The sequence below is a fragment of the Musca domestica genome, unplaced genomic scaffold (assembly GCF_030504385.1).
Source record: "Musca domestica strain aabys unplaced genomic scaffold, Musca_domestica.polishedcontigs.V.1.1 2, whole genome shotgun sequence".
NCBI classification, from domain to species: domain Eukaryota; kingdom Metazoa; phylum Arthropoda; class Insecta; order Diptera; family Muscidae; genus Musca; species Musca domestica.
In genome coordinates, this window is record NW_026712249.1 from 19,265,676 (window position 1) to 19,283,271 (window position 17,596).

Genomic DNA, 17,596 nt, shown 5'->3' on the forward strand with positions numbered 1-17,596 from the left:
ATTCAACAAACAATAACAAGATAATTTTAGAAATTTCTCTAAACAATTCGCAGTTTTTCTTTTCGAAATAAAAATGAAATTATTTGTTAAGTTTCGTTTGGCAAAATATGACACCTTGCAAGCATTAAATAATTAAAAAATAGTGTAAATTTATAAAATGTTGTTTTGAACTTGTAAATTCTTAATACTTTTCTTTGAAAAAGAGGTAATTGTATTTTGTTTTAAATAGGAGAGGAAATAATTAATTAAAATAGTGTTAATATATTTTATACATTTTTTATTATAAAAATATAAATAAAAATAATTATATAAATTAAAATATAATTTTTTTATTATAAAAAATCTTTAAAAATAAATGAAAAAATAAAAACTCTTTAAAAACAAATGAAAAATAAAATCAAACGAGAAAGTCCAGGCAAAAATACATCACCGGGATATGCCCAAAAATTTAAGAGTGTTCAGAAGAACTTTTACCCGTACATCATAGGTCATGTAAGGATACTTTCCGATATTTTGAGGGTACCTTTTGATTTTCGATATTTTTTTTTAATATAATCAAAGATTTTAACAAAATATATAACTTCCAGGCATAAATACATTTTAATACCTCCTTCTTTTTAACAGCACATTATATTTTCTTTAATTGCAATCCCAGCCGCTTTCAAAAACAAGTGTATATATGTGTGTGTGTGTGTGTCCATATTTTTTATAAATAATTAACATTTCTGCAACTAGTTTTGGGTATTTGTGGAAATTTAACGCATTTTAATCAGTGAATGATATGCATTTTTCGTAACTATTTATTTTCTCTTTCATAACAAAAATAACACTGGGTAACATCAAAAAGAATTACAGGGAAAATCCAGCAGATTTTGAAAGTAGAGCTAAACAAGTAAAAAGCTATAAGTTTGTCGGGCCGATCTTTGAATACCCTCCACTATTAAGAACAAATTTGGCAATTTTCAAAAAAAAAATCCCGTTAAAAATTTTGTTAAAATCCTAAAAATACCAAATGTAACCGTTATTTAAGGGTCTATACGACAACATGGACCTGCATAGGCAACTATTGTCATAAGCCATTAGAATATTCAAATGCGAAACGTGAAAAAAATTCTGTGAATAATTCTGCAATAATGTAGCTAAAATCATCAAAATTCCGAATATAGGGAGGTACCGTTATATTGGGAATATACGAAAACGTGGACCTCCACGTGGACCAATTTTCCGTCATGGGCTGTAGTATCCATTACGAACTTCAAATACCAAATTTTAAACAATTCTGGTGAATAATTTCGCTAAAATCATCAAAATTCCGAATATAGGGAGGTACCGTTATATGGGGGCTATCGAAGACGTCGACCTGCACAGACAATTTTCTGTCATAGACTGAAGTATCTATTACGAACTTCAAATACCAAATTTGAAACAATCCCGGTGAATAATATAGCTAAAATCATCAAAATAACGAATATAAGGAGGACACTGCGACGCGAGTTTCGATCAAGTCGCTTCTTTACTTTTCGAACCACTTCTGCTTTCGTCCGTCCACTTCCTTGCTTTTGTACGCTTGTAAACAATATAATAAGCTGCCATGGGAATAATTTTAACAGCTGTCGGACGAGTGGCTTAGAAATGACAGCAGTCTGAAGTTGGTTGCAGTTTTTTCATCTCACCCTCTATAAAAAAACTGTAAAATAACCGACAAAGAATCAACGCCCACACGAAATGGCTAAAGCTTGAAGCTAGGTTACTAAAAGTACTAAAATTCGAATACTTTATATTGGACAAACGGAATAAGCTAGAATTCTGAAATTTGTCATGAGGGTCACTGATGGAGTGCGGGATAGATGTACCAAAACGTTTTTAGAAATTCACACTTTAAGGTTACGAAATGGACTGAAATGGCACTAAACTTTTAAAATGGTACAATTTGGTATTACGTATCCGAGCTTTTAACTTAAAATTTGTTATGAGAATCAAGGTTGAAAAGTAAGTTTGAAATATTGAGGCGGTTTTGGAAATGTGTTCTAAGTGCGTGCGAACTGTCTGAAGCCTGGAAATATGGTTGTGGTTTCGAAAATGAGAACTACAATCGTACAAAAAGTACTGAATGGTACTATTTTTTTGTGTTGGGTGAAAGGATACAGAAAAATTCTGAAATTTCATATTTAGATTACTGATGGTATCTGTGTTTGAGATTTGACATTGCTTTGAATTTGCGACCTACATTTGTACGAAAAGTCTAAATGAAACTAAATTTGGTATTTGGATAGAGTTTGAATCCTCAAAATTAAAATCCTCACATTAAGGCATCTACTGGTGTCTGGAATTGAAATATGGAGATTACCTTAAAGATGTGTACTATAATTGTACGAAAAGTACTAAATGGTAGTAAATTCGGTGTTGAACAAAGGGATAGAGCTGAAATCCTTACATTTCATATTGGGGTCTCAATTAAAATCTGAAATCGAAATATGAAGGTGGTTTTGGAAGAGTGTATTGCTCGAAAATTACCAAGTCTTACAAAATTGAGCATTGGTTAATGGAATAGTGCTCGAATCCAGAAATTTTATATTGAAATCCTTTTTGGTTTCGAAATGTGTACTAAAATTGTGAGAATAGTTATGAACAGTATTAAATTTATTATTGAGGTCACTGTTGGTATCTTTGATTGAGATATGGAAATGGTTTGGAAAATGTGTACAGCAAATGCACAAAGTACTAAATAGTACTAATTTGGTATTGAGTGAGGGGAAAGAGCTGAGGTTTGATATTGAGGTCAATGTTGGCATCTGGTATTGAAATACGGAGGTGGTTTTGGAATTGTGTACGAAAGTACTAAATTTGGAAATGGATGAAGGGATAGGGCTGAAATTCTGAAATTTGATGTTGAGGTCACTGTTGGTTTCATGAATTTATATATATATATATATAGACATTAAAACTTTTTTGGGCAGACAAATTGAATTAGGATTCATTGTACAATCACTCTTCTAATATCCTCCTCGGCGAACTTCAAAATGAAAGATCTTGAAGGTTTTTTTAGTATAAAAGGTAAACATATTCCAACAAAGCATCAATTTAGAAAGATGACGTCAAAGGCAAAAATATTCCTTATCAAATTCTACTATAAATCGCCAAAGAGGAAATCTCTATTTGCATTTCTATCAACTAAATATTTGCATCAATATTCCGGAAATCCCCGAAAATAATTCATAATTTTTTGATTAATTTTTCGAGTTAATACGTAAAGTAACATAAGAATTCGTTTTAGGCGTAAGGTGTTAAAAGAAGAAATATTCTACACAAAATTTCAGAATAAATCTCAGAATGAACTACGTGTCTAAGTGAAATAGTTTTTTTTTTTATGAAAATTAAAATCTAAATGTATGCACTACTAGTAAAAATAATATATTCGTTTTTTTAAGAGATCATTTAGCACGTATCCAATCCTATTCAAATTTCCCTTCATTTTTTGGGAAAGGTGTCAAAGTAAGAATTATTCTAGATCAAATTTCATTGCGAGTCTCTGAACAAAAGAAATTTGTATATTCTATATGTAATTTGAAAAGTATCATCAATTTGTTTAGAGATATCTGCGATCTTAAATAATGTTACTTTTTGCTCTGATTTAATTTCAATTTCGTCAAAATTATGGAATTTTGAGATTTTACAATGTCAATGTCAGCGTTTGCTACAGCCCTTATATAAATTAAATTATTCTGAGGGTCTTGTCCATTTTCTTGATATTTTCCAAACGATTAGTTTCAGATTGTATTTTTACTTGCAATATTACCAATCTTAATCCAAAAATTTCCAAAAGTTTGGTAGAGGGAACTTGACCCCTCTATTTTGGGTACCTTCTTCTTGTTCTTATTATCATTATTTTTACCTCTACTTTCATAATCTGCAGGATTTTCCCGTAATTACTGCATGACAGTGTAATAAACAATACAAAAGAAGATTAGATTTTCAAAAGAAACAATAACAAAATAATGGAAGAGAAGGATTCATGGTCGAGCGAAAATTTAACGCTCTTGGTGAACAATTTGAGTTGTGATTTCACTACAAATTTGTATAACATTTTTGGTTTTCGGTTTTTTTTCACTTGGTTCTACAGTTGTTGTTTTTTGTTTCTTCTGGGTGGTGATGTAAACTACTCTACTCTATTTGGTTGTTTTTGTTGAATTTTTCATTTGTCTCTCTTTGGTTGTCTCTATAAATATATGTATGCAGGTATTTGTATGTATATTTTATTTATATATATATGAGTATTATAGTATTTTTCTTGTATATATATAGTATCTTTTTTCTTCCCATTAAAAATAAATGTTTTCTCTTTTTTTTAATTTTTGTTACTGTCTAATAGATAATTGTTGTTATTTTCCTTTCTCCAAGATGAGAGTAGAGTTTCGTACAGTTGTTATTATTTTCCAATGGTTTTGTTGTTGTTCTTATTTTTTTTTTTTTTTTGCGTATTTATTTATTTTCAATTATTGTCTGCAATTGCAAGACTAGACTCCGTGACAATTGCAAAATTGATTGGGCATTGTGACGTTCTGCCATTTCTGAAAGAAAACGAAATTTTAAAAAATTTAAAAATTATATTGTCATAAAATATTATAAGAAAAAAATAAAAAATGGAATTATAAAAATGTACTTTTTAAAATTTATACAATTTTAAAAAATTATTTATTTATTATTATTTATTTATTACTTTTTTTGGAATTTTCGAATAATATTGGCATTCCCTTTAACTTACCATTGAAAAACTTGATGACATCTGTGAAATCCATACTATTTGATAGTATTATATCTCGATAAGTTTCCAAAAGGGCCAGCGCCAAAAACAGTACAAAATGCCCCGAGGCAACATGTTTGGCCGCCCATATCACTTCCCATGTCGCGAAAACATCATCGTAGACCAGTTCGCGTTTGAAATCCAACAAAAACCAACGATAACAGAAATAGAAATGCGTATAATCACCATTCGAATCCATTAAATCGTACATTTCCGAATCCAAAATTTGTATGAGGGATCTGCAATGACAAAACGAAAGCAACAATAATCAATATGTACAAATATAAGTGGATATATATATATATATATATATATATATATATATATATATATATATATATATATATATATATATATATATATATATATATATATACAGGGTGATATGAAAAAAAAACTGCAACAAACTTCAGACTGCTGTCATTTCTAAGCCACTCGCCCGACAGCTGTTAAAATTATTCCAGTGACAGCTCATTATATTGTTTATAAGCGTACAAAATATATTGAAAAATGAGCTCGGAGTAAAGCCATTGAAATTCCTATATACATATATGCTGAAGCTAAAATCTTGAAATTTTGCTCAAAGGCCAGTCTTGGAGTGTAGGAGTGCGATAAGGTTGGATTTTTGGAAATTCGAACTAAAAGGGTACAAAAAGTACTGAAATCTGCTAAAATTAAATACTTTGTATTGAAAAAAAAAAAAAAAAACGGAATTAGCTAGTATTCTGAAATGAGAGTCACTGATGGAGTAAAAGAAAGGTGAAACTTTAAGGTTACAAAAAGGTCTAAAATGGTACTAAAACTGTTTGATATATAAAATTGATTTTGGATAAATGGTACTAAATTTGAAACAGTTTGGTTTAGGGTGAAATTTTATATTGGAGTCCCTCTTTGTGGTAGGTGCCTGGACATATGGAAGCGGTTTCAGAAATGTGTACTTGGTGTTCGAACTGCACTAAATGGTACTAAATTTGAAACATTCAGGATTAAGCTGAAATTTTGGAATTCTGTATTGGAGAGCCTGGTTTGTGATAAAGAGGTGATTTTGCAAATGTGTCCTACATGTGCACTAAAAAAGGTACTAAATAGTACTATATTTGGAACAATTTGGTATTGGGTGAACCGATGTACTCAATGGTACTATATTTGGAATTGGGTGAAGGGATACAGATACAATTCTAAATTGTGATACATAGATTACTGATGGTATCAGTGTGTGAGATTTGGCAATGGTTTGGAAATACGTATAGTATTAGGACGAAAAGTACTAAATGGTACTAAATTTGCTATTGAGTGAAGGAATAGGGCCCGAATCCTCAAATTTGATATTGAGGTCTCAATTGGTATATGGTATTGAGATATAAAGATGATGTCGGAAATGTGTACTATAATTGCACAAAAAGTACCGCATGTTACTAAATTTTGTATTGGGTGAAGGAATAGGGCTTGGGCCCCCAAATTTAACATTAGGATTACTGATAATATCTGTGTTTGAGATTTGGCTGTGATTTAAAAATGCGTCCCGTATTATTACGAAAAGTACTAATGTACTGGTACTAAATGGTACTAAATTTGACATTGAGTGAAGGAATAGGGCCCGAATCCTCAAATTTGATATTGAGGTCCTTATTGGTATCTGAAATTGAGATATGGAGGTGGTTTCGAAAAAGTGTACTATAATTGCAAAAAAAGTGCTAAATGTTACTATATTTGGTATTGGGTGAAGTTTGAGATTTGGCGGTAATTTGGAAATGCGTCTCGTATTAGTACGAAAAGTAGTAAATTTGATATTAGGTGAGGGGATAGACTTGTAATCCTCACATTTGGCACCTGTTGACAACTGGAATTGAAATATGGAGGAAAAGTACTAAATAGTACTAATAATGCCCTCAGTCGTATGGCTATAGAAGACGTCGAGCACATTTGATACTGCCAAAACGTGTCTCATCGAAATAAAAGTTTTAGACCCTGGTCTCGTTGGACCAAATCCGTTTTCAAGGCATTTGGAGTCGATCTAGGTATGTGCGTCCGTACGTCTGTCGACCCACGCCATCATGTACCTGCCACACAAAAGGGTAGAAATTTTGAATAATTATAACTCATATAAAATTCGAAATAAGCATCCGATTCTATTAAATGTTCACATAACCCAATATTTCTACTGACACAAAACCTGGTGTGAAGATGGAATATATCGGTCAACTCCTTCTTTTTGACCGTTGACTCTCAAAGGGTTAAAATTTTGAAAAACCAAAACAAGCATCCGATCTACTTCAAATTTCACACATCCCACTGTTTCTATCATCTGGTCTGAAGATGGAATATATCGGACCACTCCTTTTGGTACCTCCCACAGAAAGGGGTGACAATTTAGATAATTATTGCTTTTATAATTTGCAATTCTTTATACCCTACACTACAAGGTGGTCAGGGTATTATGTCTTTATGCATTTGTTGGTCCGTCCGTCCGTCTGTCCATGTATTTTTATAAACAAAGTACAGTTCGCATTTATTGACCTATCCAGATAAAAATTTACACAAATCATTTTTTTGGCCCAAGGACGAACCCTATTTAAATTGAAGATAATCGGCCAAAATTTGGATAAAGCTCCCATATATATCTTCGTCCGATTTGCCTTTTATTGTGCACCAAACGTGTAATATCAGCCCGAATAGTATGGAATTTTGCACATACAACCAAATTATACCTGAAAATAAGTATGCCAAATTTGATCGAAATCGGTTCAGATATAGCTATAGCTCCCATATATATTGTTCATCTGATTTGATGTTTTTGTCCTCCGCAGCCGTTATATGAACTCTGTAACAACAATATTTGGGGAAGTATAGCAAATACAGCTCAGAAATACATTTGCTAAATTTTATCGAGATCGGTTCAGATTTGGATATAGCTCCCACATATAACTTCGTCCGATTTACCTTTTATTGTACACCAAACTTTTAATATTTGTCCAAATGGGATGGCACATTTGGCACATACTACCGAATTGAGTCTAGAAGCTAGTGTGTCAGCTATAGCTCCCTATATATTGTTCATCCGATTTGTTGTATTTGTTACCCACAGCCGTAATATACACTCCGAAACAACGATATTCAAATACAGCTCAGAAATATCTTTAGTAAATTTTATCGAAATCGGTTCAGATTTTGATATAGCTCCCATATATATCTTTATCCGATTTCAAATTAATTGTGCACCAAATGGGCAATAAAGGTCCGAATTCAAAAGATACAAATGCTTCGGCATATTTAGTCCTTTGAACTTTAAATTATAATCATCATACACGCTGATTGAATTCTCTCATAAAAACTTTTAATTGTTATGTGGAGCTCTGCTTAATTAGCAAAGTGGTGTAGGGTATCATAAAGCCGGCCCGCCCGACTTTAAGACTTTCATTACTGGTTATGATAAATAATTTTGTGGAATATTTTGAGTTGCTACGATCCCGTTTAAATGGAGTTTATAATCATATTTTGAAAAAGGACCAAAAAGGCCCATTTGTTGACTTGTTCGAGGGTTAAAATTTTCTACCAAAATATTCTTCGTATTTTTATCTGCAATATTGTTGAAGACACTATACACCGAAAACGCATTGATTTCGAGGAATCTTAATTAGAAAGTCTCGAAAAAGTGTGGAGGATGGGGGGAACTTGTCCCCTCTTTTCCTGGAACTTGGTTAAGGTTTAGACTTTTGACGTCTTCTAGGACCTATAGTAGAATTTTATGATAAATGATTTTACGGAAAATTTTGACTTGCTACGATCCCGTTTAAAGGGAGTTTTTAACCATATATGCAATGTTGCCGAAGATACTATATATCTAAAACCCACGGATTTCGGGAAATCTTAATCCGAACATTTTACAAAAGGGTGGAAGGGGGGTGAACTTGCCCCCTATATTTGGGTTACTTTGTGGTGTAAGCTTTCAAAATGCCGACAGACGTATCTTCCTTTTTTTAGCTCTTGTGAAAATTCAATAACGTCAATTTATTTGCCCTCAACATACCTATGAAATTACTATGTATTCTCAAAAAAAATTTTTTAACCTCCACCTTCTGAGGAAAGGCTCTTAGTTAGAACTTACCTCATATTAGCAAAATGCATATCCATGGCACCACCGTTGGGGAAGTTTTCAATCATTCTCTCCATTAGTTTGCAAAAACAGCCATAGGCCAGGACTTCGTCATCAAAAATAACCAAGAGAGGAGCCACCAGATCGCACATGCCCTGCATGTAGCCAACTTCCAAATGTTCCCAGACATAGCTAAAAAAAATTATTTATTTTCAGAACTGTTTTCGCTAATTTCTAAACTTCAACTACTCACGTGGTTATGACATTTCGCAGTTTATCCAAATTTTCATTGGCAAAATACCAATAGTTGCGATCACAGCGTTGGACATCCTTTTCGATGCGATGTAGATTTAATGCAAAGTTTTCCAAGAATTCACACTAAGAACGAAAGGAGAATACTAACATCAATAACCACCCTCAACAAATCTCTTGGTATACTTACACTATACACCCCACCATTGGAACTGGCCGGGGAGACACAAGCCGATTTGGGTTCCTGCAAAGCATCCAGAGATGCCACCACAGTGATATCCTCATTCATGGGTGACATTAAACTAGTTTTGCGCGATGTTTCATCGGTGGGTTCATCGGTACATTCCAGGGCATCAATAGATGCAGCTTCCGTAATGATGACAGCATGTGTGGGTTGGGAACACACATCATCTGTAGATGCTCGTCGCACATCTTCCAAGCTATGGAATTTTCTGACGAGACTCTCTTCTGCTTCCTGTTCCACAGCCTCAGTGGCAATTTCTTCATCGACATTTTCGGGTTCTTCAGCCTCTCTTGTTTCATCTTTGTTGGTGGAAGATTCTTCCATCATGGCTTCCTCAACTTCTACTTCCACTTCGACCTCTTCCATTTCCATATCATGTTCATTGGCTGTCATCTCTACCATATCGGTAAATTCATTACCCACTGTTTCATAGGAGGAAGTGGAGGGAGAACTTTTTATGCTCAGCAGCAACATACCACCCTGTTCGGGTGTAAGACCATTTTCTGGCTCTGATTCGGCAAAGCATTGTTCATTTAGGGGCAAGGGTTCAATTTCTTCCAGGGCCACAACAATTTGGTCTCGGGTTGATTGTTCCACATCTTCAGTGGTCTCCGTAGCCTCACCATTTATCTCAACTTCTTCTTCATTAGTTTCTGATTCCCCTTCCTCTTCCATGTTTGGAATGTTTGCTTCCTCTACTATCTCATCAGTTGCATTTTTGGCTTCTTCAACATCGGTTTCTGCTGCTTCACCCTCTACTTCACTCACCTCCACAGCCTCCTCTGCCTGTTCCTCCTCATCTTCTTCTTCTTTAATGTCCATTTCTGCCACCTCTTTGCCTTCACCATCATCATTTTCCGTGGCTGTCTCCTCACCATCCCCTACCTCCTTGGCATATTCCTCATTTCGTCGATTCTGTTCCTTCTCCCTCAGCATACCCTCCATATCGTCCTCCACCAATTCATCATCATCACAATTACCCGAATCCTTTTCCTCCTGTATGTGTCCAATGAAATCATCATCGAAGTCAATACCCGGATCTGAGATATCCGAAAAATCATGATCATCGAAAACATCATTTTCCACATCTTCCTGATCCAGTTCGGTTTGACGATAAACTTGTTTCTCATTTTTCCGTTTATTTTCTGCCGATATTTTGGCCATGGCCTTGGCATTTTTCTCCTTTTCCCGTTGCCGGACAATGGCTTCCACAGCCAGCCATTCACTCATAGTCGTTTCGTAGTAGTGTTTACTTGTGTCGTCGAGTTTCTGTCGCTCCTCGGTGGTGGAACCAAAGCTGTAGAAAGAAAAAAAGATTAAATTTTCTGAAGGAGGCAGAGTGGGAGCGACATTTACCTGTAGTAACCCAAAAGATATGGCCACACCTCTTTGCGTATTTCATGGGCCACACCACCAAAGTAGACAAGGCGGAATAGCTCCTCGTGGCTGGTTATTACACCGTCCTCATGTAAAGCTATCCATTTCTCTCGGGTCAGTCCCGATTCATTGACAGCCACTAGAAAACATAAAAAAATAAAGGAAGATAAAGGATAAAGAGATTGGAGAACGTTTTTCGACAGCCCAACAGGAACTATAGTGGTTAAGGGGTTGAACGCATAAACGACCTCAGAAGATCTTGTATCACTAAGAAGACCTCCAGATGTCTTTTATCGCCTTGAAGACCTCTATCGGTCTTTTACGGCCTAGAAGACTTCCAGAGGTCGTACATACACTAGTAGATCTCCAGGGCTCTTCTATAGCCTAAAATATCGCTAACGTTCTTCTATACACTAAATGACCTCCAGGAGTATTTTATATCTCAAAATACCCCTTACTGTCTTCTACAGCCTAGAGGACCTCCAGAGGTCTTTAAATGGCCAGAGAACCTCTAGAGAACTTTTATAACCTAGAGGACCTTCAAAGCTCTTCCATGTTTCCTTCCTTTCCTTCAGATGTCTTCTATAGTAGACTTCTATGGTAGACCTCCAGGCTTCTTTTATGGCTTAAAATACTTCTAACGGTTTTCTATCATTCATTTAAGCTGACCTCTAACGGTCTTCTATAGCCTATCCAGAGGTCATCTACAGCCTAGAGGACCTCCAGAGGTCTTTTAATGACTAGAGAACCTCTAGAGAGCTTCTATAACCTAGAGGACCTCCAAAGGTCTTCCATGATGTACAGGGGTATTTTATTTAAGGTCTTCTATAGGCTAGAGGCTCTCAAGAGGTCTTCTTTAGCCTGGAAGACGTCCAGAGGTCTTCTATGGCCTAAAACATCTATACAGGTCTTCTATAGCCTGGAGGACCTTTAGAAATATTCTACAGCTTAGATGATTTTTACAAATCTACTATGGAGTTCTTCCATAGCCTAGATGACCTCAATCGATCTCTAGGCTAAAACATCTTTATAGACTTCCTATAGCCTAGAAGACCTCCAGAGGTATTCTATAGTCTAGAACATCTCCAGAGGTATTCTATATCCTAGAAGACCTCCAAATGTCTTCTATAGCCTAGGGGACCTCTGGGGGTCTTCTATATCCTAGAAGACCTCCAAATGACTTCTATAGCCTAGGGGACCTCTGGAGGTTTTCCATAGCCTTAAAGACCTCCAGTGGTTTTCTATATATCTACAAAAATGTTCTATTGCCTAGAAAACCTCTATCGGCCATCCAAAGGCTAGAAGGCCTTTATCGATCTTCTATAGTTTAAAAGACCTCCAGAAGACCGCCATCGGTCATCTATAATCTAGAAGACTTCCATCGGTCATCTATAATCTAGAAAACCTCCATAGGTCTTCTATAGCTTGGAGGATCTCTAAAGGTCCTCTATAGCCCAATAGACCTTTACAGGTCTTTTATACCCTATAAAACCTACAACGGTCATATATAGCCTAGAGGACCTCTAGAGGTCTTATATAGCTTAGAGGACCCCTAGAGATCTTCTATAGTCTTGAAGACCCTTAGATCTATTCTATAGACCTTTAGAGGTCTTTTATAGGCCTTTAGAGGTATTCTACAGCTTAGAGGACCTCTTGAGGTCTTCTAAAGGTTAGATAACCTCTAGAGGTCTTATACAATCTAGAGGGCCTAGGCTAGTAGAGTTCTTCTATATATTCAAAAGACCTCTAACGGTATTTCCTAGGCTATGAGACTTATATAGGTCTTTTGTAGCCTATGAAACCTAAATGAGTTCCTCAGCCTAAGGTACCTCCAGAGATTTTCTATGGCTAGATAACCTCTAGAGGCCTTATATAATCTAGAGGGCCTAGGCTAGTAGTGGTCTTCTATATATCCAGAAGACCTCTAACGGCATTTCCTAGGCTATGAGACCTATATAGGTCTTTTGTAGCCTATGAAACCTAAATGAGTTCCTCAACCTAAAGTACCTCCAGAGTTTTCTATGGCCTAGAGGACCTCTAGAAAGGACCTGTAGAGTACTTCTTTTTCCTTCCTAAAGAAGATCTTCCTTTCGAAGACCTCTTCACTCTTCAGGTGATCTCCTTTTGTCAAGATCAGTAACTGATACTTACAATCCGGTGTGATGCGTCCATTAACCAATCCCGACAGATGTGTGCGAACTGTGGATAAATGGCGACAATAGGCCAGCCAACCATAAAATGCTCTCGATATTATTTGGCGTCTCATTGTGGAGCAGACCAATTCTATGCTAGCTGTTTGGCTAGCTTGGATCTGAAAATAGCAAAAACAACAACAAATTGATTTTCACTTCTCACAACAACAATAGAGGTTTTTCCTACCAAGGGTGGGTCAACATTTATGCTCTGCTCCATTGATAAACTCTTGCTGGAACAACCACTGCTGCCGGTGGTGGAACAGCTGCCCAAGTGTTTGCGTCTCGGACTGGTGCGACCCAATTCCAAAATGGGATGGGTGGCCACTGCAAAGAAATATATATTTTTCATAATTCCTCCAAGATAATGTTGCGGACTTACAAAACTCTTCATGCTGACTCTTGCTAACAACACGGAAGACATAATCGATGGGTGTTTCATCACTCGATTCCATAACGGAGGGCAGAATGCGCCGGCGCACACTCTTCGGCCAAGGGAACATTTTACCAATGCCTCGTTGTGACCACAATGGCGGATCTAGTTGGCCATGCGGTAATAGACCTGTTTCCAAACAACTGAGGAACGCTTGCATATGTCCACCCTCGGGAAAATGTATTGGCGGCCGCTGAACACCATCCTGGCCGACGAGGATAACTGTACCCCCTGTGTCCTCGCCACGATTCTGATGACAATGAACATAGACGATTTCATCGACATTTATATTCAGAGCATAGGCCCAATACGAACTGAGATCGGAACCTTCATTATCGGTATAGCCGTTCATCAATTGGTTAGGGGTCCATTTGATGGTCAGCGATTGGATGTTTTGGTGGAGACTCAGATAGCCTGGCATGGGTTCGCTAACATCTTTCTGGAATTTGAGAGAAAAGGGAGTATTAATGACCTACAACGGTACGGGGTGTTTGGAATCTTACCGGCAATACCAGCACATTGTTCTTGCCATACAGCAAAGTGGTGCGGGAATTCTGATGCAAGGACTCCACATAGTCCTTGGCCACACTGGCCGGTGAGCTGGCCTTAAACGAACCACTGCTGGTATCTTCGGAACTTGTGTGTAGACTACGTTTGAAATTGATTATGGGACGATGACAGGTGGGTGGGGTACGGTTACCGGAACTTATGCGATGTCTTTGTATCTAAAAAGGAAGAGAGCGAGAGAAAGAGAGGGGAAATATTTTAAATAGAACCAATACAAATTTCGAGAATTTGACCCACCAACTCATCTGCCGGCGGATCTGACCAATAATGATCTGCCGTCTTGGCCCTGGTAAATTCCAAAGCACAAGGACCCACCAGCAATGAACTCAGTATGCTACCATAATCGGGATCTGCGACCAGCGCATCTCGATCATAGTAATTATTGGCATTGTTCACCAAATGCTCAATGATTTTTGATAAGCGTTTTTCATATAAAGCCACCCGAATCCACAGGTACCTAAGATTAGGAATTCAAATGCATTACATTCCCTTTGTCCTTCGTGGCCACAATACTCACTTAACCACCGGTCCATTGGCTGGCGAGCCCATGGACAAGGTATTTATCGTTGTCACCGAATTACTGCTACCTTTGCTGAGGAGTTTTGGTTTTATAATACTATCACTGCTCGAACAGGAACGTTTACCCGCCACCGTAGAACTTTCGATGGCCACTTCAATTTCCAAAAGACGTCGACTAACATAGTCTGCCTCCGGACAGGCTTTGGCAATTTTTTGTATTAGGGCGGTGGTCGAGGATGTTTTGAAGAGACCCAAGGCTCGTCGCCGTAGACCATGGCTGAGGCAGGCTTCGACGGCACCGCAAAGGGATGTGACCAAACTACTCTCTTCGTGAATGTATTTCTTTGTCACCGCTTCTTCCATTAACTGTTTCACCTCCTTTTTCACCGAGGCAATGAGGCGTTCCTTCAGTTCGGCATCTTGAGAGAAATGAGAGAGAGGAAGAGAAAGAATTAGAATATTTTTAAGGATTAACAAGGATTTTAAATTATATTTTTTTCAAGGATAAATGTAAATTTTTAAGTAATATTTTTTAAAGGATCAACAGACCCATAAACGTGGAATTTTAAATAATAATTTTTCAAGGATGAAGGATAAACGTGTATTTTTAAAATAATAATTTTTCAAAGATCAAGGATAAACGTGGATTTTTAAAAAATTGTTTTCAAGGATCAAGGATAAACGTGGATTTTTAAAATAATTTTTTTTCAAGGATCAAGGATAAACGTGGATTTTTAAAGTAATATTTTTTCAAGGTTCAAGGATAAACGTGGATTTTAAAAATAATATTTTTTAAAGTATCAAGGATTAACGTATATTTTTTAAATAATATTTTTTCAAGAATCAAGGATTAACGTAGATTTTTAAATAATATTTTTTCAAGGATCTAGGATTAACGTGGATTTTAAAATAATATTTTTTCAAGGATCAAGGATAAACGTGGATTTTTAAAATAATATTTTTTCAAGGATCAAGGATACACGTGGGTCTTTAAAATAATATTTTTTCAAGGATCAAGGATAAACGTGGATTTTTAAAATAATATTTTTTCAAGGATCAAGGATACACGTGGGTCTTTAAAATAATATTTTTTCAAGGATCAAGGATAAACGTGGATTTTTAAAATAATATTTTTTCAAGGATCAAGGATACACGTGGGTCTTTAAAATAATATTTTTTCAAGGATCAAGGATAAACGTGGATTTTTAAAATAATATTTTTTCAAGGATCAACGATAAACGTGGATTTTTAAAATAATATTTTTTCAAGGATCAACAGACCTAGAAACGTGGATTTTTTAAAATAATTTTTTTTTTTTTTTCAAGGATCAACAGACGTAAGAACTTGGATTTTTTATAATAATTTTTTTCAAGGATCAACAGACCTGGAAACGTGGATTTTTTTAAAATTTTGTTTTTCAAGGATCAACAGGCCTAGAAACGTGGATTTTTTAAAATTTTGTTATTCAAGGATCAACAGGCCTAGAAACGTGGATTTTTTAAAATAATTTTTTTCAAGGATCAACAGAGCCATAAACGTGGATTTTTTAAAATAATTTTTTTCAAGGATCAACAGAGCCATAAACGTGGATTTTTTAAAATAATTTTTTTTTCAATGATCAACAGGCCTAGAAACGTGGACTTTTTAAAATATTATTTTTTAAGGATCAACAGACCTAGAAACATGGATTTTTTAAAATATTTCTTTTTAAAGGATCAACAGACCTAGAAACATGGATTTTTTAAAATATTTATTTTTAAAGGATCAACAGACCTTGAAACGTGGATTTTTTTAATAATTTTTTTTTCAAGGATCAACAGGCCTAGAAACGTGGATTTTTTAAAATTTTGTTTTTCAAGGATCAACAGGCCTAGAAACGTGGATTTTTTAAAATAATTTTTTTCAAGGATCAACAGACCTAGGAACGTGGATTTTTTAAAATAATTTTTTTTTTTCAATGGTCAACAGGCCTAGAAACGTGGACTTTTTAAAATATTATTTTTTAAGGATCAACAGACCTAGAAACATGGATTTTTTAAAATATTTCTTTTTAAAGGATCAACAGACCTGGAAACGTGGATTTTTTTTAATAATTTTTTTTCAAGGATCAACAGACCTGGAAACGTGGATTTTCTTAAAATTTTTTTCAAGGATCAACAGACCTAGAAACGTGGATTTTTTTAAATTTTTTTTTCAAGGATCAACAGACCTAGAAACATGGATTTTTCTAAATATTTTTTTTTCAAGGATCAACAGACCTATAAACGTGGATTTTTCTAAATAATTTTTTTTCAAGGACCTAGAAACGCAGATTTTTAAGGATATTTTTCAAGGATCAGCTGGCCTATGTAAATGAATATTTTAAGGATATATTTTAATGGATTGTCAGAGAATTTTTTTTCAAGGTCCAAGAGACCTATAAACATAAATATTTTAAGGATATTTTTTCAAGGGTCAAGCGACCTATAAACATGAATATTTCAAGGATATTTTTTCAAGGATCAACAGACCTATAAAATTGAATATATTAAGGATATTTTTTAAGGATCAACAGACCTATGTTGATCCTTGAAAAAAATATATATATAAATCATAGGTCTGCAGATCCTTGAAAAAAAAATTATTTAAAAAAATCCACGTTTATAGGTCTGTTGATCCTTGAAAAAAAAATTATTTAAAAAAATCCACGTTTATAGGTCTGTTGATCCTTGAAAAAAAAATTATTTAAAAAAATCCACGTTTCTAGGTCTGTTGATCCTTGAAAAAAAATTATTTAAAAAAATCCACGTTTCTAGGTCTGTTGATCCTTGAAAAAAAAATTATTTAAAAAAATCCACGTTTCTAGGTCTGTTGATCCTTGAAAAAAAAATTATTAAAAAAAATCCACGTTTCTAGGTCTGTTGATCCTTGAAAAAAAAATTATTTAAAAAAATCCACGTTTCTAGGTCTGTTGATCCTTGAAAAAAAAATTATTTAAAAAAATCCACGTTTCTAGGTCTGTTGATCCTTGAAAAAAAATTATTTAAAAAAATCCACGTTTCTAGGTCTGTTGATCCTTGAAAAAAAAATTATTTAGAAAAATCCACGTTTCTAGGTCTGTTGATCCTTGAAAAAAAAT

At 35.0% G+C, this 17,596-nt stretch overlaps 1 protein-coding gene across 1 annotated transcript in view; it reads right to left on the bottom strand.

Moving 5' to 3' along the window:
• Nucleotides 1-372: 372 nt before the first annotated feature.
• Nucleotides 373-17,596, bottom strand: part of LOC101887810 (small G protein signaling modulator 2) — a 30,805-nt gene continuing 13,581 nt past the window's right edge. Inside the window, exons 2-13 of the mRNA XM_059121910.1 lie at nucleotides 14,477-14,897; nucleotides 14,197-14,416; nucleotides 13,896-14,117; nucleotides 13,342-13,831; nucleotides 13,147-13,286; nucleotides 12,919-13,078; nucleotides 10,747-10,906; nucleotides 9,337-10,687; nucleotides 9,148-9,272; nucleotides 8,907-9,086; nucleotides 4,763-5,040; nucleotides 373-4,568 (exon numbers count right to left, since the gene is read on the bottom strand). Coding sequence (XP_058977893.1) covers nucleotides 4,480-4,568; nucleotides 4,763-5,040; nucleotides 8,907-9,086; nucleotides 9,148-9,272; nucleotides 9,337-10,687; nucleotides 10,747-10,906; nucleotides 12,919-13,078; nucleotides 13,147-13,286; nucleotides 13,342-13,831; nucleotides 13,896-14,117; nucleotides 14,197-14,416; nucleotides 14,477-14,897 — 3,836 coding nt within the window. The 3' untranslated portion in view covers nucleotides 373-4,479. The remainder of the gene's footprint in view (nucleotides 4,569-4,762; nucleotides 5,041-8,906; nucleotides 9,087-9,147; nucleotides 9,273-9,336; nucleotides 10,688-10,746; nucleotides 10,907-12,918; nucleotides 13,079-13,146; nucleotides 13,287-13,341; nucleotides 13,832-13,895; nucleotides 14,118-14,196; nucleotides 14,417-14,476; nucleotides 14,898-17,596) is intronic.